Raw genomic sequence first — 16,651 nt, 5'->3', positions numbered from 1 at the left:
TCAGCATGAGGTACCCTGGTAGCCCCAGACTCATTGCAGCAGCCTTATAATTGCAGAACAAACACAAACACACTTCTCTGAGGAGTAAGGGGTAGAGGGTTTTTTTTTTTTTTTCATTATTCCTGAATCATATGTTCATCGCATGATGGAGGCTGGCGGGGGGTGAGGGGAGGGCTGGCATGTGGTTAATCTCACCCTAATCATGTGGATGGTACCTTCATAGAAAAGCAGGGATCTGTGATTAGGAAGAGGTGTATCAGACTCTGAGGAGGCAAAACCAACAGACACTCTGACAGTCTCCTCATTTTAACCCTCCCGTGTGCTCTCATGGCCATAACCTGGCCTTGCCCTACCACTGTATTTGGAATGCCGACCTTCACCTGGACCTTCAAGTTGGCCTGGCCTCCTGGTTTTAGCCCATCCTGTTGCCTCAACTCTGAAACTGGTTATCAAAACTCTGATTGTCCTTCAACATGAGAAACTTCTTCCCATACGGTTGGCAATGTCCCATTAATTCTCTCAGGAGAATTTCCAACCCAGTGAGAAAAGTTGCCATTTATGGAGTTTTTGCTGCTATATATACACAAATAGAAGGTTCCCCAAAATATAAAGTAATTCACTATTTTCCCAGTAAGAAGATTCAAAACACATGTTTGGGGCCAACTTGAATATATATAAATTTAGGAAGGCAGATTACGTAATGGAATATCTCCCTCTAGTATTTCAGATCATTTGTTCTATAGATTGAGAATTTGAGTGATTGTTGCCTGGCGGTCTCCCTCTTTACGCAGTGGTTTTGTTCAGCCCCTTCCCCTGCATCTGTGCATTGGCCCTGAGACAGAAGCCCATCTTTGAGTCGTCATCCTCTTAGCTATCCCAACCACATCTTCACTCCTGCCTAAGACATTTGAGCGACAGCACTTCTTTGAATCTCCGTATTTAATATTTCATCGGGAAAATGATTGCATGACATTTTTTCCTTCTCCCATCCATCCCCCAGGTGCATATGCATGGTCTTCCAGCATAACCACCTGCTGCATGACCTTTTATTTATTTATTTATTTATTTATTTATTTATTTGAGAGAGCACATGAGTGGGGGGAGGGGCAGAGGGAGAGGGAGAGAGAGAGAATCTCCAGCAGACTCCCCACAGAATGCAGAGCTCCACGAGGGGCTCATCTCATGATCCTGAGATCATGACCTGAGCCAAAATCAAGAGTTGGATACTAAACCAACTGAGCCACCCAGTTGTCCCTGCATGGCCTTTTAAAGTGATGTATAAGTAACTCCTTTATTCCTAACAACCAGCCCCTCCAATTGTGAGGTCACATGCCCACAGATAATTACTAAGTCTGCACTGAATTCTTTGCCACCCTTTCCACTGATTTTTCGAGTGACCCGAATAAGCATCCAAACTTGGCATTGATCGAGGTTTTTTTAGGCTATTGTGTCTTCCCAGACTGTATATTGTGGTTCAAAGTAATCAGAGTCTTTGAAAGGACTTCAAGGTAAAGCCACTTGCTCAGTGCTCCGGGCTAAGATCTTTTTTTGGTAGAGGGAAGGGGGAAGACTTCCTCATTAAATACATGTGCTATGTGCCTATCTACCAAGCTCATTCTTTGTGTTCTGCGTGCATCATCTCATTCGATTCCTCCAACACCCCTAATAAGATGGGGATTTTTATTTCCACCTTACTAAAGAGGAATGGATTCTCAGAGAAGCCAAGTAACTTTCCCAAGGCCAAGCAGCTGTAAAACCCCAGGTTTGACTCTAGAATTCATATCCTTAACCATACCACACACTTGCACAAAATTTCAGAAGTTTCTTTTTCTTTGTTTTTTTTTTTTAGATGGGAGCATGGTGCCATGTCACAAGCTATTACTTAACCATTCTAAAAATAACACACAGATTTATTATTTTTCCTGGATTCTGTATATTTTTCTTTCCGCCCCACCTTGGAGTATAACATACTGCGATTATTCCCTACCCATTGAGTAATTTCAATAGTAATGCTTCTGTTCAATGCAAATGATGAAATAGATCCATTTTGGAGACCACAGTCATCCTGCCAGGATTTTTTGTTTGTGGCTGGCATTTCTGCTATTGATGGATAGTACTGAGGTCGTCTCATGGAATTCTGAGTTTCTTTCCGAGTGTAAAAGCTAGTGGCATGAAATGGGTGTGGGGACACAGTTGAGTTCAATATTCCTTCTGTGTGTATGCATTCGGTCGCCTGCCTGGGGTATACATAGACGGAAGAGCCGAAGTTGAAGTATGGAGTCTTTGATCGCCTAGCCCATCGCTGGATAAGGATCCATCCCACGTCATGCATCATCAGTGAAGTTTAGAGAACGGTAAACAACATTTCATCATGTGTTTTAAAGATGTGATGAAGAGAAACTTTAGGTAGCCAAAAGAAATAGCAGAAGTTTTGGGTTTTTTTTTTTTCCCCATCGCTCTCCTGACTCATGTTGAAAGGCTTTTGTTTCTAATCAAAGCAACAAACGGTAAGGTCATTTCCTTGTGATTATATGGCAGCGGAAGGCGTCAGGGTTTTCAGATCCCTACTTCCACCAGCTTTTATTTGGAGAAAACACACACACACACACACACACACACACACACACACACACCACAAGCGCTTAATACATGTGTCCTTTGTCCTGCACATTCTCTCCAGTCCCTTTAAATGAGCCGAGATCATGGTTCGGAGGTAAGAACAATTTCTCTTATAATATTCTGACTACAGACAGCTTCGTGAGCTCTTACTGGCATTTCTTACCAAAATCTTGGGCAGATTTTAATATTTTACTGGGGTGGAGTCCTCTCACTACTAATATTCCAGAATCTGACTTTCAGAAAAGGAAACTCCAAGGAAAGTTTATCTCCGCTCTTTTCAAAAAAAAATTGCTCTTTCCAAAAAAGAGTTGGCTATGCTCCAGTTTGATACCAAAATGAAGATGGTCCTTAACACCCATCTTTTGGAGCATTTTCCTGTCATTGTTTTACATGCGATCTCTGCTCCCGTAAAGGTCCTAAAAGGCTGATTTCTTGTTTTTACTTTGGAACTTATCGGTTGTTGTCGAAGTGTGTCCTTCTACCTTACCGCTCCACTCCCTCACACACCCTTGTTCTTTTCTTTCTTACTTTCTTTTTTTGTGGTTGTTAATTTTAAAGGCTCGAGCTCCTTTATGGATATGGAAAGGACAGGGAGGGGGCAGGAACTGTGTCAGTAAGCAGCACGAAAATGCTTTTGGATTTCCAGTTGTTAATCATGTCCTCAGTACAATGTGTGTAGCGAGCGCTTGGCAGCAAAGATTCTGTGGGGATCTAGAACTCATTAGCAGCCTTTCTAAAAGGACCTATTAATGTTCACCCCTGTCTTGCCTGGAAAAAAGAAGCAGGAGAAGTGAATTCTGTCTCCGAGTCTAGTTTATGGTGAAGACACAATGTGATCAGAATTCAGCAGCTTAAGGCAGTGACCTTGGGAATATCATTTTGGGGGATGGCTATTAATTAATTCATAAAACCTGTATGATTTGTCAGAGGAAGTTCTACATCCTAATTTAAGGGAAGCTTTTCTTTTCTTTCCTCCCTTTCTTTCCTCCCTAACGTGGTGTTGGTAAACTCATCAAGTTTAACTCAGAGTGTCCATTTTTTTCTCTGATAGGTAGATGTTGGAGATGGAGGAGGGGAGGAAAATCTGGGTTGACTGCAGAAAACAAAGGAAATTGTCTCATCCAGGAGACTGCAAAACCCTTGGGTATAGAAGGAAGTCTGTGGAGGAAGTGGATAGGATTGGGTACAGAAGAGAAACATCAAGGAAATAAATACATCACAATAGGAACTGGGATAATACCCCCTTGCCATAATATAACACCACAGTGTGGCCTGAGAAACAAATCAGTGCTCTCTAAATTAATTCTATTTAAAACTATCTTACAATCTGAAGGGGTAGAAAGGAATATAATCTTAACCAAAATGTAGTCCTTTGACCTGGTTCTCAGACCGGCATTATGGTGACCCAGGGCCTGACAACGTTAGATGGTCCTGTTCTTTGGATTCAGACCATCGGACCTCTCTAGAAGTGAGACTCTCTTGCAATGCAGCCTCTTCAGGAATCAGAAACTACATTTCTTAGCAGAAGATCTAAAATATTCCGAGACATCCCAAATTCCAGTCCAGCTCATTTTCTGTGTGTTCCAGGGAACCATTTATTTGGCCTTCCATTTGGAGCATACAGGAAAGTGGTGACTACTAAAATAGGGTTCTTACCGACAGATGCCACACCCACCCACCCCCACCATGGGGCAAGGGCAAGTGCTCAATAACTACTGGGAGGGAGGGGATGGGTGGTGGACAAAGACCCCTGGTTGAGTAGAATTGTAAAATAAGTTCATGCCATGGAACATTTGAGCCCAAAGAAACGTAAGTCGCTCTCCGGTCCCTTCATTCAGTTACCGACAGGATTAAAATCCAGAGTCGTGGGGGAATGTTTCTAAGATCTCATCTCTCATTAAGGGCAGGGCACAGCCTAGAATCTCCAGAGTCCTGATGCTATACTCTGTCCACCACTGTGTTGTTTCTAGGACCAGCTGACTGCTTTGTCTAATTTCTAGCATCTCTGAATTACGTGCAGCCAGGGTTATTTCTCATTTACGCATTTCTAACTTGGACTAAAAATGCCCAGATGAAGTTTTGCTTCTTACTGTACGCTGCTTACAGCTGTTGGTGAAAACCAGCAGGCAAGTGCATGAAAGACCCCAAGAAAGGAACCAGCTGCCTTGTCACTTTCACCACAAGCCGTGGTCCTAGGTAAAAATATACTCAAACACTTTCTCTTTGCTTTGACAATATTGTAAGAACCAAAAAATATTAGTGAGCTCTCAGTAAAGGTCTGTCTACAAATCATAGTTCAAGTAGGAGACTTCTGTTTGTCCCTGAGATGGATTTCACGAAACTCCAATTAAGACCTTTTTTATTTTTTTGCCTGATGTTGGAAAACTGCAAAAATTTTTAAATGAAAGACTTTTTGAAACTAGAAAGAGAAAGCTGAATATAGGCTAAAATATACATTAACATGTTAATCTGGCAAGGATAGGCAAACGGTTTATCATTCCAATAAAAGCAAGTAAAGAAAAGTAAGATTTTTTTAAAGATTTTATTTATTAATTTGACAGAGAGAAAGACAGCCAGCAAGAGAGGGAACACAAGCAGGGGGAGTGGGAGAGGGAGAAGCAGGCTTCCTACTGAGCAGGGAGCCCGATGCGGGGTTCGATCCCAGGACCCTGGGATAACTCCCTGAGCCAAAGGCAGACGCTTAATGACTGAGCCACCCAGGCGCCCCAAGAAAAGCAAGATATTGGACGCATTCTGTTTATTTTAGAGGTTTTTTTTTTTCCCCCTAAAGGAAGCCCTTGTAGATGAGGCTGTAAAGATATGTTCACTTCTGTTCTCTTCCATTGGTTTATTTTCTCTTTTGGTTTTGTTTTCTTCTGTCCTTGAGAGTTAGAATGAACAAGTCAGCAGAACTTGTATGTACTTTGATTTTACTGAATACTACCTTTTCAATTTGATGTGTTTCGATTCAGGTTTTCCAGTCGGGAATGGAATTAGTCCAGAAACTGACGTTCTGTAACAGAGCATCTTTATCTGGTAGGGCAGTGGGATGGGCCTGAACGGTACAGTGGACAGAGAGGGGATGGATTGCTGGTCTGACTCCGCCACTTACTGATAAGCTCTGGGGCCTGAGGGGAGCTCATTCTTCCCATACCGGCCTCCAAGTCCACATTCGTGGGTAAAGACATTAGACTCCTGCTGAGGTTCCTTTCCAACTTTGAAAGGTTCCACCTCTAAATATTTTTAGTGACCTCCCTGTCCCCTGGGAAAATGACAGTTCTCTCTGTCCCTCTTCTCTGCTTACCTCCATCTCCCTCTCTGTCTTTCCTCTCTTTCCCTTCCTTCTCTCCCTTCTTTCTTCCTCTCCACTGATATTTTCCTTTTCACTCAGGAAGGAGTTTAGGGCACGGGCTCCAATGACCCAGCTGCCCGTAGCACCAGTGGCAGGAGAGGAGGACGAGCAGATTAAGTCAGGCCAAGTGGGAAATGGCAGAATTACTGAACCTGCAGACGCTGGGATGCTCTCGAGGAAGAAATCAGGACCTTGTAAAGAGTGGATGTGGCTCTTGTACTAAAATGGGACACTGCTCCTTGGGGTCCAAATTCTCTAGAAGTCAACACCTATTTCCCGGGGTGGGCGTGTGCTGCCTCGGTGATGGGCCAGGCAGGGGCTCACAAGGGTGAATGAGGTGCCCCCGCGGCGCGCTTAGGAAACCTGGGCCAGCAGGCGAGTGCAAACGGACCCTCTCCAGTGACTCTCCGTAGCTCTCACAAGCTGGACGTGTAGTTCGCTTGCCACCCACTCTTGGGAAGTGCAAAAGCTCTTGATGGGAAATGGCCATGAGTAGTGGAATTTAATTAGCCTGATTTTGAAGTCAAAGGATTAAACCGACAGGGGTGCATTGAGGTAGAAATCAGACAATGTCGGCTACAACAAATGGTGACGCCAACACATTTAGCGGCCCATTGGTGAAGGTCCTGTTTTTGATAGGCTCTGTCTCCGTGAAACCAGAGAGAGAGGAAGTGGTGAAAAGTGCGGTGTTCTGCGTCTTCGCCTGGAAACCCTGCTTGGAACTGAGTGACCGCCTCTGACCTTCCGATGGGTCTAGTCAAAATGGCCTTATGAGGTTGTTGAGGGGATTAGAGCTAGCCTCTGGCACTGAAGCCATACCTAATTAAAGGCAGTTAATATTATTTAATATTATTGTTATTCTTCATCTAGCCCAAGTGCAGGTAATGAAGTGTCAGGAAAACAGGCAGACACCAGCAGATCAAGTGTGCACAGTAATGAATGGGTCATTTTCTTCAGGGCCCTTCACGTTCACAAGAGCATAAAAATGAACCAGTTATTGGTCACCCCACATTTGGATCTCTGCACATCTTGCCGCTGGAAGAATATTTACCAGCCTTCCATTGTTTCGGACACATGGGCTTGCCTGAGCCCATAGTCATTTGTCTGGATTTCACCAGGCGCAGTTCCAAAAATATGTGATCGCCATGTGTCCATTGCAGCCTTCGGTCTTGGGCTTGAGGTCAAGGGTCCGTCTTTTTAAGGACCTGGTTCTAAACCACTTTAAGGATGTGGACCCTATATAAATCTGATCAAAGTTATGGAAGGTTTTCCTGGCAAGAGCCTCACCAGCACATTTGGCTTATATTGGGGGAGGCGGAGATGTTTTCAAACTGCTCTCACCTCAGTAGACCTGTGAGAGGTCTGTGTATCCATGGTAAAGAACCGGAAGAAACAGTGTCTTTCAGAAACATGGTGAGAAACTAGTTGGCCTCTGTGTGATGCCCAGGAAATGAGTTCTTTGGAACTTTTGAGCACCTCACCTTCTTTTAGCCCCTAGAAGTGTGGTGTCCCGGAATTGACATAGGGTCCGTCGAAGGCATTTAGGATCTAAGAGCCAAGTGCGGCCAGCTCCCCCTCTACAGCTATTTATCCTGCTCCCCTGGGAGCCGGAGTCAGAACTTGAGCAACAAGCAGGATGTGCAGGAGGCAGGCTCCCTCTTGGTACTCGGCCTTGTGTTGAGTTGAGAGTCAGGTCACTCTAGAGGGACCTGAAGGTAATTGCTCTGCTCACCATTAGAACTGCCATCCGGCTTCAGGGATTCATCGGAAAATCTGCAGAGATTTTGCAGTAACCACTACATTTGAGCTGGAGCGCTAGGATGTTGTTTGTGGTAACCGTGTACATCCCCAAGTGCCCACCTCAAGGTGCAAGCACCCCTCTTTATTAGAGCAAGGACTGAGGTCCAACGCACCCACAAATCTTGCTTTGCATTACCTATCCTTTTTTCTTTTTTTAAAAAATAAACTACTCATAACTAGTAATCCTTTTAAATATTTTATATGCAGAAAGACTATATTGCTTCTCAACTTTTAAAAAATGAATGAAGTAACTCCATTTTTTCATTCAACTGATGTTCACTGAGCAACTGGTTTTATAGGGTGCATGCTACAAACTGGGGAAGAGGGAGTAAGAGACAGATAGGGTCCCTGGAGGAAGAGAATGTAAACAAAGTACATGGTTATTTAATTACAATTGTGAAAAGTATTGCAAAGAGAAGTACAGAGAGCTAAAAGAAAAAGCAACACTCATAATAACAGTTAACGAGCCCAGAGCTATTCCAGATACTCTGTGTACACCAGCTCGTTTAAACCTCAGAGCGGAGCACCACTATTGTGTCCATTATGCAGATCAGGAAACTGAGTAACAAAGGGATGAGGTCCCTTGCCCCTGGTTGTGCTGCTAGCAAATTCGCTGGATTAGGATTTGAGCCCCAGGCAGTGTGACTCTCAAATCTTCCATCATAACAACTACACGGTTTGTGGCTTCCATGGTAAAATGACTTTTAATCTCTATTTTTATGGATAACTTGGGTTAACCCAGTTGGGTTAGAGTGCACTTTCCCTACTCTCTTGTGCTTTGGGGTGGAAGGAGATCACACAGAGGTAGAACTAGAAGAGGACCAGGTGGCTGGAGCCCAGAGAGGGAGGAGATGGCTGGGCAGGAAGCAGGGGGGCAGGGCCAGGTGGGCGGCATTAGGGATGGGTGCTGTAGGTCAGCTCTGAAGGGAAACCCCTCCATCAATTCCCTCTTGGGAACCTTCCATGCCTGTGATATTACGATACTGAGCGGAGTTCTCCTGAGCTGGTGTGATTCTTTCAGAACAGCTTACTATCCTGTATAGAAAACAGCCTGCTTGAGGATATGTAATGTGTGTCATCCCACTGACCCACTGATGTCTTCTCTAAGCCAAAGGTGTTTTCCGCCTTTCCTGGGGCCCGTGACTCCTTTATGGTTCACATAGCCACGTTATACCTGTGGCAGGTTCAGTAATCATCATCATCGTCCTCATCACCATCTTCATCCTCATCCTCATGGCTCACACTCACACTTTGTGGCAGGCCCTGTGGGGGGTGCTTTCCATGCCTTCTGGGGTTTCAGCCTCAAATCCATGAGGGAGGGAGGGAGGGAGGTGCTGTCACTACCCCTATGTTTCAGATGAAGGAACCGATTTACAGGGCTTCACGGACTGCCCAGCATCCCACCAGCAGTCAGGTCTTGCAGCCCAGGTTGCCTGGTGTCGAAGTCCAAGCGTGCTTAACCTGTGTTACCTCCCTGCCTAGGGCACTGCCTATCAGACAGATGTGAAAACCATCCCAAGTTAATGATAGAACTGATTCTAAAACTCGGGTTTTGCATTAAGTTTCCTTTTCTAGGCCAACAGTTAAATCTCACGGTAGAAAAGAGAAAGAAAGGGAACTGAATAGAACACCAGGGTCTGTCACCATGACCTGAAGCAGCCTTGTAAACACGTTACGGATTTACTAGCCCATAGAGATACTTTACGAGCCCACCAGCAGCCAAATTGGTGAACACTGGCAAAAATAGAGGGCTCTAAAGGGGTGGGGAATCTGTATTTGGATACTAACCCTTGGGTGTTTTAAAGAGAGAGATAAGGGGCACACCAGAATGGTTTTAATAATTATTGGGTGTTTACTATGTCCCAAGCACTGTGCTAGGTTCTTTACGTGCATTCGTTCATTTGAGGCTCACTACAACTTTATGAAGTTGGTCTCAGTCGTATCTCCATGTCACAGATGCGAACCAGAGATCTTGTCTCTCTTTCTTCCATTTTTGCCTCTCATCGCCGTAATCTCATAATAACCAGATTTTTCTTTTATAGGTGTCCCCAGGTCATGTCTCCCCCACACCAAAAAGCCTCCGATAGCCTTCCCCTTCGTTTAAAATAAAGCCCATGCTCCTTACTACAGCCCACAATGAAGTAAATGACATAGCCCCGTGTTTTCCAGACTTCAGTATGCATCAGAGTGACCCGGAGGGCTCTGCTAAAACGGATGACTGAGCACCGCTCTGCATTTCTAGCAAGCGCTGGTGGGTAGGGAACACACTCTGAAGACCACTGATGAACCCGTTATTAACTCTGTGACCTTGTCTCCTGTCCTTTTCCTTCTGGCCACCCAGCTCCAGCCACACTTGCTGCCATTTTTTTTTCTTAAACTGTTGATTCTCAGGGGTGAGACTTCACTCCCAAGAGAGTGAAGCTTTGCTCTTGAGAGGCAAAAAAAAAAAAAAAAAAAAAAAAACCTTAGATATTACAATAATTTGTGGCCCTCCAAAGCTCAACTCCACCCAATAGGAATACAATGTATCTGTGATATTAAAATTTCATAGAGGAGGAGCGGATTGGGAGGGGAAATGTCTACAGAGGCTCCTCAAAAGGGCAATAATGAAAAAAAGTTGTGCCGCATTTCTTAAACAAAGCATACACCTGCCACAGAGCATTAGCATTTATTCGGCCCTCTGTCTGGAATGTTCTTTTCCCAGATATTCCCAAGGCTGACTCCTTATCATTCCCGTTTCAGATTCAGTATCATTTCCTCAAATAGCCCCTTCCTGACTACTCTTAAGTAATAACTTTCCTGCATCACATTCTTCTGTTTTCTTATTTTCTTGGTACTCGGCGTGATCTGAAAGCCTCTTGCGTACTGGTTGGTTTCCTTGTTGGTTGGCCGTCTCCTCTACTAGCGAGCCTGTAAGAAAGGAGCTCCTTGGCTGTGTCCCCTGCTGAGTATCTCGAGTCTAAGATAAATTCTGGCACCTAACTAGAGCTTGATAAATATTTGTGAACGCATGAATGGATGGTAATCACACAGCTGGTAAAGCGGTCATGCTGAGATGTGAAGCCAGGCGTTCAGACCTCAGGCCTCTTGCGTAAGCACCCCTGAAACCCAAGGGTCGTTGAGTGAGGGCACGTCGCAGGCATGGTGCTGTCACAGTTTACTGGGTCCGGCAGAGCACCCCGCTCAACCTGTGTCATCTAACAGGCAGGGAGAAGAAAATTGTTGAATTCCAATCCTACCACTGAATTTTCTCCTATGTTTATCACAAGCAGGAGAAAAAGGGAGAGGAAAACCCACTAACTTGAGATGAGGAGATCAATGCGAAGGATTATAGATAATAGTATCCTCCTATTTTACAAATGAGAACACGGTGGCTCAAAAACGTTTCACCAAATGCCGGAGGCCCCAGAGCCAGGAATTAAAGAGGCTGTAAAGTGCACCATTTTCCTTTTCCCCCTCTGGGACCTCTCCTGGAGGCTGACACCCCTGCCCATAGATCCATCATCGTTAGAACGTCAGCCATACCCAGCAGCCCACTCGCCCCAGAGCATTTCCTGCATCCCAGGGAATCCTACCGGACACTGATGCGAAAAGATTTGCCCTCTCCGCCTCTGCCCTATCTTGATTTAGGAAAGCGGGAAGGTCACTTAAAATGACACATCTCATTATCTGTACATCAAAGAAAAATAATTTCTGGTCACTTCCATTATGGCATCATATTCATCTGTCCGATTCCCCTCCCACCAAACAAAAATGTGCAATTATTACTTTATCCCCGAGAGCCTGAGCCAGAGTAGGTGCTCAAAAAACATTCATTTGCTGTAAAGCAAACGAAATCAGCCAATGAATGAAGACAGCAAAATGGATAGTGTTTACACTTTGGTGGAAATTTGGTATTATATAATCAGAGGGAAGAAATGATAAAATAGAATACTATCCAATTACAGCGGAGGAAAAAAAGCCCCCATTGCCTTCCATGCAGTTTTTAAACTTTTTTTTTTTTTAAGATTTTATTTACTTAGAGAAAGAGCATGAGTGGAGGGAGGGGCAGAGGGAGAGGGAGAGAGAGAATCTCAAGCCGACTTCCCACCGATCCAGGAGCACCCCTCAAGGCTCGATCCCAGGACCCTGAGATCACGACCTGAGCCGCAATCAGGAGCTGGATGCTTAACCAACTGAGCCAGCCACGTGCCCCAGTGTAGGTTTTGTTAACAACTTTAACCACTGTGGTTGCAGAGGAAGGAGACCCGTATGAATTCGAGTAGGAACTAAGCAGACCGTCAATTGGCTGTAACACAGAAGTAACAGCATTGTAATGGAACAAAAGTTCTACAAATACTCCTAATTCCCAGCCACAATATTTGTGGAAATCAGATGGTGACTTCTGCAGACTCCCCACCTTCGGTCCTTGCCAGCCCCACAGGATCCACTTTTCTTGTTTAAATAAATCACTTCTCTTTGATAAAACTGCCCCTGCTGCAGTGCCTTAAACCCTCCAGGACTCAGAAGGTGTCAGTAGGTAGAATAATAGTTCCCAAGCCAGAAAAACCCGGACTTTGATCTCCAGGGCTGTTTTAAAATTCTCCAATTTTTTAAAAGTACATTTCTTTTCATTGACTTCAGTCTCATAACAGGCTTTGGGGACTGGCAGAGTGAGCCCAGGAGGCGTCCAGGACCTCGCTGATGGAGCATTGCTGATCCGCCAAAGCACCCCTGGGTTGGGAGAGCTATGTTCTCTTTAGAATTCTAATTTAATGTTAATGGAAGCCTTCCCACTATAAAATGCACAAGAGGAAGCATTGCATGCAGGACCTGCCTTGTATTTTAGTGGTTTTTTTTTTTTCTAACTTTACTTCTGGGTGAATATTTTATAAGGGCCAGGAGATTGGGGCAGGAGAGAGCAGGAGCTCCAGTCTGGAGTCTCAGCTCTGTCTAGCTCTGCAACCACAGAGAAGTCATATCCCTTCTTTGGGCCTCAGTGGCCTCACCTAAAAATGGGGGTATGACACTCTGGCATGTTAAGATGTGTGAAGTTTAAAAGAACCAATAGAAGTGAAGGCACTTTGAAAGTTGAAAGCACTCTAGACAGGCAAGGTGATATTATTCCTAATTAGAACCTTCAGACCAACTCTGACCTTGCCCGAGCTTCCTGCTCCTTTCTCTACGGCAGAGTACAGGGGCAGAGCGGGACCTGCTCAGCACGGAAACACGGCCTTCGAGGACACCTGCTCTGAAGAAATGTGTAGCAATTGCTTCGTCTTTATTAATGAGAGGTATAATAATACCACTAAAAGTTGCGTGAACTCTGCTAAGCATGTTATGTACATTATCTCACGTGACCCACACGAACAGGGCCACACAGAAACAGAAGAGCAAAGCTGGGGCTGACACCCAAGTCTGTCTGACTCCAGAGCCTGTACTCTTGACCTTCACACTTCCGGAATAATATGCTATATTTGAAAAAGCAACACTAGCTGCTTCTTATGGAATGCTTACAACGCACAAGGCAAGAATACTCCCATTGCACAGCAGCTGCTCGGAGAGTGCAAGGGGCTTGCCCGAAGTTTCTAGCTAGTTAGAGGCAGAGTCAGGCTGAGACATCGTATCCATCTGACTACTGAGGGGCTGTTCCCTGCACCAAGTGGCTGGGTGGGCAAGCTGCACCCTGTGTTATCACCCCCCACTGCCCCGACTGTAACTGAAGAGGCACTAGGAATTCTGGAATTTAATGCTTTCCAAATGGGTTCGCAGAAGCCACCATCCAGGCCACTCTTTCCAGAAGTGCCCATGCTTTTTTAAATGACCCAACCCTTCACCGCCTTCAGAAAGATTATCCCAGAAAAGCAAGTCCAAGAAGCAATGCTGAGGCAGGGCCACAGGGGCAAATATTTGGTTCCCTGGATACAGCTGTGCGTAGTGGGTGAGATTTCCTCTCACAAGACTTGTCCCTTCTGCTGGAGGCAAGCGGAACCGAGAAGAAAACAGAGAGGCCGTACCAGTGGGGAGAAACTTGCCGACAGAGCATAATGACATATGCTCGGTTCTGCTTGTGAATGAAAAAGCTGGAAACATCTTTCACCTCTGCTTTAAGGTCACGGCGGCCTCCTGCCGCAGGGAGAAGAGTTCCATTGGTTTGAGAGATTCCAGAAGGATAACAAGATAGCAACACAGCTGGTTGGGATCTGGCAGTTAAAAGGCAAAGGAGTCACTCATTTGCCAGTGAGACCTTGACAGAAAGAGAGGGAGGGAGACAATTCAGAAGTGGAGAAGCAGACGGAAAGAAAGGGAAATTCACTCATTCCACACATATTTAGTAAGCCCCGTGGTGGGCTCGGCACTGTTGTAGGAGCTAGGAGAGCAGCAGTAAGTGAAACTTACATTCCAGTGGCAAAAGAACCAGGGAAAGCAAATGACAGTGAACGTTGTGACAGGAGCACTGCAGTCCTTGGTCGGCAGACCCTCAGCGGCGAGCCTGGTCACTGGGGATTTGGGGAAACATAATCATCAAGTAGAACAGTTACCTTCTATGTTGGCCTCTGTCTGCCAAGCTCGGTGCTCTGTGGGCAGGTATCATGAGTCCCATTGTCGGGAGGTGATCAGTAAGTCTTGGAAAAGTTAAGTAGGCTGAGCTTTGGATGCAATTCTGTCCGAATCCAAAGACTCGGCTGTTTCGTCTTCCATCCCCTGGTGTCTCAGTGGCCTCAGCAGCCCGACATCGGGCTCTGAACCTCATCCTTTCTCTGAGACCTCCCTCTCCCGCTGAACTTCTCCAGGGGTATGCTGATGCGCCTTTCACGAGCGCCTCTCTGGGGAAAACGGCACTGATGCGTAGCATTTGCCAATTTCTGTGGTGTGAAGACCCTCACACCTTGGCCGATCTCCTGTTACCACTGTAACCTCCCTGATTGGGAAGAGGTGAGCTGTAACATATCACCATTGGGTAGTCCCACTGTCACACTGACTCAGTAGACATATATAACCTCAAGAGCAAAGATAATAGTAAAACATAACCAAATAACTGGAAATGATGAGTTTTGAGCATTCATTACCTGTATTTTTTTTTTTTAAGTAAACTCCAGACCAAGTATGGGGCTTGAACTCATGACCCTGAGATCAGGAGTCACGTGCTCCACCAACTAAGCCAGCCAGGTGCCCCTTAGTACCTGTATTTTTAATGTAATTTATTTCATTACTTTATTATTTCTTCATATTATTTCTTCCTTCTGTTCTTATTACTTCATTATTTAATTCATAAGTTGATATGCTGTAACTTTTAATATGGGGTCGTGCTTCACCACCAGCTTGAAAATGGGGCAGTAGACTCTCGTGAGTTTCCGAGACTCACCATTCTCTCTTTCAGAGGATTCTTTTCCCCTCGTTGTGTTTTCTGGTTCTGGCCCAGAAATTGTTTTTGGCTCCTTTTTCATATTTCCTTTGTCTCCTTGACCTGTAGCCTTCCGGTTTTGTTTTGTTTTGTTTTGTTTTCATCTTTGAAATCTGCATTAGCCTCAGAAAAAGATGTCATCCCATTTGATCCACTCAACCTGCATTAAGCGACCAAAAAGTTTCTTTACTAAGTATTAGAAACCTGTAGGTTGAGAAGAGAGTTTCTTCTGTGATGGTGAAATGTGTCCTGGACATTGACGATTAAGAAATTTTCTGTATTGTCCTACATGGGCTTGACTTTTCAGTTTTCACAGTTTGATAATGCTTTTCTAAATTCCCTACCCAGGGGCGCCTGGGTGGCACAGCGGTTAAGCGTTTGCCTTCAGCTCAGGGCGTGATCCCGGCGTTATGGGATCGAGCCCCACATCAGGCTCCTCCGCTATGAGCCTGCTTCTTCCTCTCCCACTCCCTCTGCTTGTGTGCCCTCTCTCACTGGCTGTCTCTATCTCTGTCAAATGAATAAATAAAATCTTAAAAAAAAAATTAAAATTAAAAAATAAATAAATAAATAAATTCCCTACCCAAATGTGACATTTCTACCAACCCAGCTAGCACTTTGGACCTAATACAATCTGTTTGTATTATTTATAAACTCCCTAAGGACTATTTCAGCTTCTACTTGTGCTGGGACCAACAAAGAGACTTTGAAAAGCATAAATCAGAGACATTCGAACAGGCATTGATGAAAAATGGAGATGTGAAAACTCTGACAATGAATGTGAACTCCAAAACAAATGTAAAGTTGATTTTGGTTTTCTAATTAATTTTTGTTCGGTTTTAGGTTTCCAGGGCAATATACGTGATTTATGTGCCCTGTGGATGGCTTACATTCAGCCCAGATTTCCAAATGTGCTGTACAGTGAATAAACAGTACCTAGAATATCTTTCAGTTACAAGGACTGCAGTTTATTTTTAAAATCCCTTCACCCGAGCTGCGCTTGTCTTAACTTTTAAGTTTTTGAAAGACGCAGTACGTTTGCTCATTCCTACAGGCTGTTTTTCACGGGAGAAGAGAAAACTGACAGTTGGCAAAGCAAAAAGTTTCCAAACCACAGGGTGTCTGCTACTTGCATAATCACCAAAGCCAAAATTTCCATCTTCTACAAGTTGACGGGAGAACTTCATTTCTGGTCAACCTGAGCTGAGACAAGAACTGAAATCACCCTCAGCCCATGGGCTGTGCTCTTGGCTTTTCTTGGTTACACTTTGTGACTTTTCCTGTTTATAATATCTGTGTCCTCCCGTTTTTTTCTTTTCTTTTTCGACTCAGTACTGTACCATGACGTCTAAAAATACAGCCTAACAACTGGTTTTAAGTAAAGAGGATGTTTCTTTCTGGAAAGGAACGGCAGATATATCCTGCACGGTTTTTTGAAAATAAACATTGGACAAACTCTCATCAGTGCCTAAGCTGAGTTTCTAATTGGAAAAGCA

At 44.6% G+C, this 16,651-nt stretch overlaps 1 protein-coding gene across 3 annotated transcripts in view; it reads left to right on the top strand.

The window, feature by feature from the left end:
* FRMD4B (FERM domain containing 4B) overlaps window positions 1-16,651 on the top strand; it is a 314,088-nt gene that overhangs the window by 171,111 nt on the left and 126,326 nt on the right. The window contains exon 1 of one of the 3 annotated variants that reach the window (XM_048226468.2): window positions 2,518-2,713. The exons of the other annotated variants lie outside the window; for them this stretch is intronic. Within the exon in view, the coding sequence (XP_048082425.1) occupies window positions 2,690-2,713 (24 nt within the window). The 5' untranslated portion in view covers window positions 2,518-2,689. Of the gene's footprint in view, window positions 1-2,517; window positions 2,714-16,651 lie in introns of those variants that run through there. 3 annotated transcript variants of the gene reach the window in all.

This window comes from Ursus arctos, unplaced genomic scaffold (assembly GCF_023065955.2).
Source record: "Ursus arctos isolate Adak ecotype North America unplaced genomic scaffold, UrsArc2.0 scaffold_14, whole genome shotgun sequence".
Lineage (NCBI taxonomy): Eukaryota > Metazoa > Chordata > Mammalia > Carnivora > Ursidae > Ursus > Ursus arctos.
Note: the sequence above shows the minus strand (reverse complement) of the source record. Positions and strands in the feature narration are given on the sequence as shown.